Here is a 9403-nt window from a genome sequence, read left to right on the forward strand (position 1 = left end):
GTAATTAGTTTAGGTTTAATACTCCTAATTAGTATCCAAACTTTCGATGTGACGGGGCTAAAATTTAACCACCACCTCCCAGACACCCCAGTTTATTCACTCTCAATTCATGTACCGTCAAGAATGAATCCCCCCCCCCCCCCCCCCCCCTCTGGCTTCCTCTGCGCGCGCGGGGGCCCGCGCAGTCACCGTCACGTTTCAGAAACACAGCAGGCGGCCAGTTCAGGACCAGGCACGCCCCTGCCGCCAGCGCAACTGCACGGCGCGCGCTCGCCACGGCCTGTGCTTCCTGCTTGCCCGTCCCTGTGCTTCGCGGCTCCTGCGGGAGGACGGAGGAGAGCACAGAGCAGTAGAGCACACGGCTGCGTTGCTGACTTGCTGTTCCTGCCGAGCGCCAATGCCACTCTCCGTCTCCACGGCCTTCGTTTCGGCTTTCTTCCTGCTCCCTAAAACGGGAGTCTCAGAGAGTGACCAGCAACAATCCAAAGTATATCCACTCCCTGTTGCAACATCAGAGGAGAACACGGGCTAATTACACGAAACGGAACGAAGAGGCTACCCTGTCACCACTACACACTTTCAGGACTCACCCTACTGTAATCTGGCTTTCATCACAGCCACCAGACACGTCCATCCAGCCATGCTTGTTTCACCCGTCCGATGATGAGCAGAAGCACCAGCCAAAAAAGGGGGGCAAAAGATCAGAGAACACGCAGAAACTAGTTTCCGCAAAACTACCTACAAGTTTCTCCATGTTCTGCTCCCAGTCCATCTGTCTGAACTGTCTGAACCTGCCGCTATAGCAGCACCGACCCAAGGAGCGCAGCCATGGTGCCCTGAACCGCCACCATGGACCAGAACCCGCCGGGCCAGGCGGCCGAGAACCCGACCGACGACGACGCCATGAGGTTCGAGCTCGCCTCGGGCTTCCTCCCCCCGTCCTCCCGCGCGCCAGCGCCGGCGCCGGGCTCCTGCAGGTCCTTGCACACCACCACCCCGGCGGGCGCGTGGGCCGCGTCCACGGCGGCCACGTCGTAGCACAGCCCCGGGTTGTCCCACGACGCGAACCGCCGCCCCATCCGCCGGTAGAACCCCGGCGCGAACCCGAGCGCGCCAGTCAGGTTGTTGCCGTTCAGGTACATGGCGCCGATGCTGGGCAGCTGCGCCAGCCTCGCCGGCACGGGGCCCGTCAGCCGGTTGTGGTCGAGCGCCAGGAACCGCAGCCCGGACAGCGCCGCCATCGACTCCGGTATCGCGCCGGCGAGCCCGACGTTGGACAGGTCCAGCGTCGCCAGGCCGGACAGCCTCTCCCACCCGGAGGCCGGCAGGGTCCCGCCCAGCGGGTTGTTCGAGAGCAGCAGGTCCTGCAGCGACACCATGCCCAGCACGAACCCCGGCAGGGCGCCGGTGAGGCTGTTGTTCCGGAGGTCCAGCAGCGTGAGGCTCTTGAGCCCGCCGAGCTCCGGCGGGATGCCCCCTTGCAGCTGGTTGTTGCTCAGGTCCAGCTTGAGGAGCCCTCTCAGAGCACCTAGCGACGGAGGCAGAGACCCGGTTAGATGGTTCTTGCTCAGGTCCACGATCAGCTGCTCGTCGTGGCGGCGGGGGTTACCGAGTGTCGCCGGGATCGGCCCCGACAGCCCGTTCCCGGACAGGACCAGCCGCCTCAGCTTCAGCAGCGCGCCGAGCTCGGCGGGCACGGCGCCTGTGAGGTTGTTCTCGACGAGCACCAGCGACTGCAGGCTGGCCAGGCGGCCGAGGGAGGCCGGGACGGCGCCGGTGAGGCCCGGGTTGGTGCGGAACTCGAGCGTCTCCAGGCTGCTCGACAGCTTCTCCCAGCTGGCGGCGGGGATCGCCGTGGGGTTGCTCGCCGGGAAGCAGCTGTAGAAGGACAGCGTCCGGAGGCGCCTCAGGTCGAACAGCTGGGGGCTGAACTTGGCGTCAGGGGCGCACTGCAGTGAGTTGTCAAGAACTGGGCCAATGCTGATCGATGTTGGGTACCACAAGCCATTGAACAAGTCACATGACACCCCCTGCACAAATTCAGGCATCCAAGAACCAGTTAATCCAAAGAATTTGAATTTTACAGGCAAGCATGCTACAATCTGAGTTTTACAACCAGCCATCATCAGTTGCAGACAAGGTAACTAACACATGTTGAACAGTAACCGGAGTAGTTACTGGTAGCAGTAACACAGAGTGGGTTGATCCAAGATGGTGCCATTTCTTAAAGGTACACCTACAATTTTGGCACCTTCTTAACTGTTACCAGTAACAATCAAATTGTAAATCCGACCAGTGCATTCTGAAAGGTAAATAATTGCAAGAGCAAATTCGTATGTATGGAGTATAAAAGTAGGCATGTATTCATCATAAGGAAGAAAAGGCATGTCTGCATAGCAAAAGGAAGAAGATACTAAAATAGGAGAGTACTGTTCGAGGCATGTCGAGGAAATATGCCATTTCAAATCATCAGAGATTCTTTTTCATGTGAGTGGAAAAGCTCCTGCCCAAGAGATCAGATCCTCCTATATCGAGTAAGGCTGAGGAGTGCGTGAAGACCCAAGGCTGAAGCACCAGCAGAGGTCTCATCCAACAGTGAAGCGAATGTGCACAACGAACACTCGAACAGTGGTACAACACTCTTGTCTCTTGAAGCAACAGTTCAGGAACAGAGGGCTTGAAGAACACAAGCAGGACAAAACAGAGGCTACCTAGAACCAGGAATTTCAAAACCAAGACGAGGAAGAGGAAGGTTCATGTAAGCAAAACTCCAGGAAAATTCAAGAAGTTCAGAGCATCTGAACAATTGGCATCCCGAAACAAGACACCTATCTGGACGTTGCCTGCCTGAGCGTCCTTTCAGGCTTGCAGCGATGGCTTGGATTGGAGCTGAAAGCAACAGGGCCGGCATCACCAAGGAAGGATTGGCGACCAGCATGGGCAAAGCAGAACAAAAAGAAACAAAGCGAAGAGCTTTTGAGCAAGCCGATGAACAGCCCGGTGCCAAGGAATTGCGCTACAGGGATTCATGAGAGAGGAAAAACTGTACTAGTACTAGTCTGCTGCCTGCACACACAGCAGAGCACACCCATGGCAACGACTCCGCAGTCAGGCAGGCAGGCAGGAACGCACCTGGATGGGCGACCAGCCGCAGGGGTCGGGGTAGATGCCGGAGCCGTTCCACCCCTTGCCGACGAAGCTCTCGATGGCCGCGTACAGCGCCGCCCGCTCCTTCTCCTCCATCGGCGCCGTCGGGGAGTCGGACCCGTCGTCCTCCTCCCCTTGGCCCGCGCAGGCGCCGAGCGCCACCAGCAACGCGAGGCCGAGCGCCAGCAGCCGGCGGCCGCGAGCGGGTCTCATCGCCGGACGAACAGGAGCAGCTGGACACTCGAACAGCTAGCACGCTACTCCCGCTCAGCTCTGGATCGAGCACGGAGAACACGCCCGCTATATACTAGCAGCGGCGGCGGCGGCGGCCATTGCTCGCTCCTCACTGTGGCGCTGCAGGGTCTCGCGAGGTGTGCCCCTCGTAGGTAGCAAATAAATGCGGCGCGGAGGGAGAGCGGAAGGCTGGGCTGCGTGCTGCGGCTGCGGGGAGGACCCGGGACATTCCCCAATGCCAAGAGCTGCTCTGGGGATCCCAAGGCGAAGGCGAAGGCGGCCAGGCGGGCGGCCGCCGCAGAGCGCAGCCGACACTACGACAGGCAGGCGGGCGGGGCGGTGTGCGTGAGTCTGAGAGAGATTGCGGGATTGGTTGGGTTTTGTGTGTGTGTGTTTTGTGGGGGGGGGGCGGCGGGGGGGGCGGGGGCGGGGCGCAGGGCGCACTGTGGAGGAAGGATGGGATGAGCCGCACCGTAGTAAACGTACGATGGGACGCACCGGCCGGTGAAAAGATGGCGACGGCGCAGTGGAAATCCCCGGTGGGCTGACGGGGGTAGCTGGCTCTTTTATTAACCGAAATGACTTAGCAGCAGCTGCTTCCTCCCCGAGGCCTTTCTCGATTTTTGTGCACGAGGCAGCTGCTTCCTCCGTCAGGGCAAAAAAAACGAGCGACCGGATGTTGCTGGTTGCCGCTGAGATTAGGGACCAGTCCTAACGGTATCACAAAAATGTTTGAATCCTAATTAGGAGGACTAAACATGAGTTAATTATAAAATTAATTGCAGAACTCTGTGCTAATTCGCGACGAATCTATTAAGCCTAATTAATCCATCGTTAGCAAATGGTTACTATAGCACCACATTGTCAAATCATGGACTAATTAGGTTTAATAGATTCTTCTCGCGAATTAGACTCCATCTGTGCAATTAGTTTTGTAATTAGCTTATATTTAATACTCTTAATTAGTATCAAACATCTAGATGTGATAGGTGCTAAATTTTAGTAGGAGTATTCAAACTGGGACACGTTCGCAGGCAACTTGCAAGCAGCGTATGCTTCAAGGCAAATCATTCAGGTTGCATCCAAACATGCCCTCGCTGCCTGGGTAGTACAGTAGACACGAGGGAGAAACATCTTGTCTCGTGTCCATTTCATAGTTATTAGGACCGGATCGGACAATGAACCGGTCGAGCTCTCGGTTCGCGGTGGTTCAACTGGTTGAACCGCCGGTTCAACACGGTTCAAATACGGTAACTTATCAACCAAAATCACAAACATAGCTGCATCCTGATGGTTGCTATCCTGTGCTCGGTTTTCTCCGGTCTATACCGGTTTCTTGTTCGGTTTTATACTGGTTTCTTGCTAAAAACTGCCGGTTCAATTGGTTTTTTCCGGTTCAATTGCTTATCCGATCTTTTAGCCGGACCGAACCGGCCGAGGCTCTGGTTCGGTCTTTTACCGATCGGACCACCGGTCCGATCCGGTCCTAATAACTATGGTCCATTCTACCGCTGTTGCGGACGCGTCCGGCGTCTCCCTCCCTCTCTCTATATCTCTCTACTCCCTCTCTCTCAAAATAAATACACCTCTAAAGTTTGGATGAAGATATCAATATTTATGAGAAATTATATATATACCCCTATAAAGATGTAATCATTGCACCTTGGGAGGAGAGAAAGTAGAAAAAGACAACTAGAATTGGGTGGTCCCATTCCTAAATGTACACTTATTTTGGGACAAATTTTGAACTTTAGAGCCAGTTTGTGTGGCTCCAAATGACTCCAACTTCACGCAAGTCATTTTTCTTTCTCCCCTCCCTCCCTCACAGATCAAGGAGTAGCCGGTGGAGGCAGATTTTATTGCTCCTCCAGCTCCAACTTCTCGGATGCTACAGTAGCGCGTTAGCGGAGGAGCCGGAGTTCGCAGGAGCTCCACCAAACTGGCCGGCGTGGGAGGGAGTGCACGTCTACAATGGCTGACCAGTAGTATGCCAAGTAGTATGCGATGGCTGACATGTGGGCCCCGGCTGTTTAATAAACGTGGCATTAGGGATGGCCGCGGCACCCAAGCCTAGGCTCATTCACGGTTCACGCCTCTCTTCTTCAGCTACCCAACAAGAGATTACGTAGCTGAGGCAGAGCGGCTTTACTCCCCTTTGCAGAGCGCAGTGAGAGGCCGCAGCTCGAGCTGAGGTAGCTGCTCCGTTGGCTGATCCGTCGTCACGTTGCCCAACCCACACACATGTCTTGACACACCCGCCCCCAGCGGTAGAGCAGGAGTAGAGTCGTAGAGGGTGTTAATACGGAGCGAGCAGTCGTCTGGATCTGGCGTTCTGCGAGACTGCGACGGGTAGCGTGCGTGGCCAGCGGCGTCGTAGCGGCGCCAGCGTGACGGAGACCGATGGCGACGCCTACTCTACTCCGATCCTGCTCGATCCGCCTCCGCTCCTAGTCCCATCCCTACTCGGGCCCGGCGGCTACCCCCTGCGCCTACGCCTCGTGGCAGCAGCGGCTATGGTATCGGAAAGGAAAGGGTGCAGCACAGACCCGATCGCCAGAGCAAGAGGGAACGAGGACATGGACGGAGCGTGCGAGCTAGAGCCACAGGCAGCTGTCCGTGGAGCACAGGAGCAGGCGCACGCGCCGCGGCTTGGTGCGCGCGCGGCCGCCGGTCAGCTGCAGCCTGCTAGCCCGGGCTGCTGGGGCATGGCATTAGCCATTGGCATTGGCTTTTGGCCCATGGGGCCGACCGGCCGGGGAGCCTTGTCGAGTCGTACGTACGTTCACGCCGCTCGAAACAATGGCGCAGTGCGATACCTCGGGCAGCCACTGCTCCTCCGGTGCTCCATCTCTCCCACCCGGTGGATACAGTTAACTGTGTGCCATTGTTTCGAGCAGGAGCCAGTACGGCCATGTGTGCCGGACGGGCAAATCCAGGCACGCAGCATGCATGCAACCTCCTCCGGGGCTGACAGCCTGAGCAACGCGCACAGTCCCTGCCACTGGGTTCAATTCACTAGCCGCACGGGTTAATATTTTAAAAATTATTATATTTAAAAATTATTTAGAAATTAAACCCGTAGCTAATGATCAAAATTATTTACTTACACCTCTCTTTTTTTCAATACCTCAACATAATACTCACATTGATGTGTACTTATCTTTGCCCAGATGTGATTGATTTTTAATTAGTAATTACTCTATACATTTTTTCATCTATATTCACACTTTTTGTTGTATCGCACCTCCATACATTATGTTTAGCATAAAAATCAATATTTTTCATCACTTCCTTATATACATGTATAAGTGGTTTACATGGTGACACTCATCATGCCTATATACCTTGACTTAGTATTTCGATATTAACAATGACATAAATAATGACATAAGTAGGTAATTTAGAATCATATGTTAGTTTATTTTTGAATATTTTTGTACAATGCACATGAAGATCATTAGATCAAGAATTAGGTGTTTACTTTAGATTATTTTTAATAACGATGTACATGGATAACTTAGATACAAATTTAGAATGACATTTTAAGTAATGCTTTACAATCATATGCACGCGTAAATTGGATGAAGATTATGGGGTTACTTTGGATTTTTCATAATGGCAGAGCTTGGTAATTTAGATATAGGTTAATTTAGATATAGGTTTAAGATTTATTTTAGAATATTTTCATAATGATAGTGGTGGATAAATTTTTTAAAAAATATAATATAACAATTACTATGATTATTAGATTTTACAGGATTGATGTTTTTGATTTTTGTGAGAATTTTTAGAATTTGTCTTTTTTTCTAGTGTGTCTCATCAGAACTATTGCGGAGTCTCCAATGAGAAAACAATGAGGCCACATTGCCACAGAACTATTACCTTGCGCTACTTCTCATTTGTTAAATTTTCGAGCACAATACTTATATAGATATATACTTATTATCTTCATCCGACTGCGATAGATTTTAGTTAGTAATTTCTCTATAATATTTTCATCCACATTTATAATCTTTAACTTTTAACTTTGCACTGTGTATATGAGCTTGAATTTATTTAATGGACCTTGTGTTTGAGCTATAATTTTAACATAAACATTTATATTCATCACTGCCTCTGTATCTTTATAAATGGTGACACATCATGCCTATATACCTTAATAATTATATCATATACCAATAGTGTAAGAAATAGATGATTACGAATCATATATTGGTTATATTAATTAAGTTGATTTGGATTCAAATGCAGGGTTGGCTCATGTTATTTTTAGTAATGGCATATATGTGGGTAATATAAATGCAAATTTAAGGGGTTTACTTTAAATTACTTTTTAAGTATTAGTGGTGGGCAATTTAGTTGCAACTTTAGGGGTTATTTTAAATGTTATTTATAATGGCATAGGTGGGTAATTTTGATGAAGATTAGGGGGTTACTTTAGTTTGTTTTATATAATGGTAGATGTGGGTAATTTAGATATAGATTTAAGAGGTTATTTTGGGCTATTTTCATAATGGCAGAGGTGAGTATTTTTTTTTTAGAAAATATAATATATTCAATGGCTATGATGATTTGAGTCTACCAACTGATGGCTAGATGTTTTGCTTTTCTTATAAAATTTTTAGAATTTCTCTCTTTTTTCTATAGCGTTTACCTAGGATTCTGGGTGGCTTGACCTGGAGGGATAAAGGAACCTCCAATTTTAGTAAAAGTAAGATTTCCCAAAGGTCGTTATGGGATCCAGCCCCGTGGTTAAGGAGCAGTGACACGGGGGAGTACGAGCGGTGCTGCCACGGAGCTGAAAGGCTGGCGCTGGCACGGAGGCGCCCGGGGGGGCGAGGATACAGTAGTGCCCTCCCTTCTGTGCGCGAGCTCGGAGCAGTGTTTTCCATCGCAGGCGGATCTCGAGTCCCGTATGATACGGGAACTGATACCGGCGCTGGCTGACGCTGCTGCAGGGAGGGAAGGCTCGCCGTTGCCAGTTCGCCACTGTGCACTCTCGCAGTTGCAAAGCCAACGGAGCGATTCATCGCTCAACAGTGCCACTCTGACGCCACAACAGAAGATCTTTTTTCCTTAAAAAAATAAACCAAATGAGGAGGAAATGGGGGGGAAAAAATGGGTCTCGCTGGGGCGTCGAGGGATACAGGAAGGCCATTGAAAACCTGGCGGCTGAGCCGAGCGTACCAGGAGGAGGCACCGTCCCATGTTCTCCCAGTACGGCGATTTTTACCGGACGTAGCGTCAGACGTCAGTACAGTACACCAGCGTCGCGAGTGGTGTATATGATTGACTCTCTCGAGAGCCTTTTCTTTTCTTTTCTTTTCTTTTCTTTTCTTCTTCTCTATCTGATCGAAAAATGATTGGATCTTGATGTGTAGGGTAGGGGGTCGCGGTAGCGGCAGGAATGCATGCATGCAGCATGTGTGGTGTGAGCTGGGGGTGGGGCTGCGTGGGGTTCTTGGCTTTGCGGATTTGCTGCGGCGCGCCCGCTGCGCGGGGACAGAAAGAGCGAACAAAAGAGGGGGAGGCCGGTGTGGGGAGGAGGAACTGCGCGGCACAGGCGCCCAGCTGCAGGAGGCGGGCCCCACGGCTAGTCGGCTAGAGCTCCTTTTGCATACACGCCATTGTTGCCACTAATAGCGTCTTCAATGGCACGAGATAGCACTAGAAAATAAGCGAGATTATCTTTTCGGCTCTGCTTAGAAAGAAGAGGGCCGTTAAAGATCTCCTCCTGCTCTCGTCAGTGGCTCTCTCTCTCTTTTTTTTAATTTTACTTTGTGATGCCCCTGAGCTTTGCACCCGCCGATTCATTCTCTCTCTTTTCCCCTTTCTTTTTATGCAAAAAAAGGAAAACAGAGAGAAGTAAACGCGTCTGCTTCGCTAGGGATCCCCGACTGGACAAATATTGAGCTACGGACGCAACCGGCATGCATGCCGTTGCTGTGTCTGCCTGGCCTGCTACCCGTCCGAAAGGAGAAACTGACCCTGTCGACCATGGCGCGTGGTGCAGCCGTGCAGG

General features: G+C 51.6%; 1 protein-coding gene across 3 annotated transcripts; it reads right to left on the reverse strand.

Moving 5' to 3' along the window:
* Window positions 1-468: 468 nt before the first annotated feature.
* Window positions 469-3795, reverse strand: LOC117858581 (uncharacterized). 3 transcript variants are annotated; one of them, XR_011898354.1, is made up of 3 exons: window positions 3133-3795; window positions 591-2030; window positions 469-500 (listed from the first exon to the last, which is right to left on the reverse strand). XR_011898354.1 is itself a non-coding variant. In XM_034741670.2 (3 exons), the coding sequence occupies exons 1-3, from the start codon at window positions 3358-3360 to the stop codon at window positions 798-800; spliced, it is 1380 nt and encodes a 459-aa protein (XP_034597561.1). In that variant the 5' UTR covers window positions 3361-3795; the 3' UTR covers window positions 469-797. The 3 variants fall into 3 exon arrangements, 2 of the variants coding, with proteins under 2 accessions (XP_034597561.1, XP_034597560.1); XM_034741670.2 differs by having other exon boundaries at window positions 469-1528; window positions 1610-2030; XM_034741669.2 differs by having other exon boundaries at window positions 469-2030.
* Between the last annotated feature and the right edge of the window lie 5608 nt (window positions 3796-9403).

This window comes from Setaria viridis, chromosome 5 (assembly GCF_005286985.2).
Source record: "Setaria viridis chromosome 5, Setaria_viridis_v4.0, whole genome shotgun sequence".
NCBI classification, from domain to species: Eukaryota; Viridiplantae; Streptophyta; class Magnoliopsida; order Poales; family Poaceae; genus Setaria; species Setaria viridis.

What these genes read in the sequence shown, in the direction of transcription:
- LOC117858581 (XM_034741669.2), bottom strand. Translation starts at nt 3,360, where the DNA reads ATGAGACCCGCTCGCGGCCGCCGGCTGCTGGCGCTCGGCCTCGCGTTG. An exon ending in GCGGCTGGTCGCCCATCCAG is followed by an intron (nt 2,031 to 3,132) that starts GTGCGTTCCTGC and finishes GAATTTGTGCAG; the next exon opens with GGGGTGTCATGTGACTTGTT.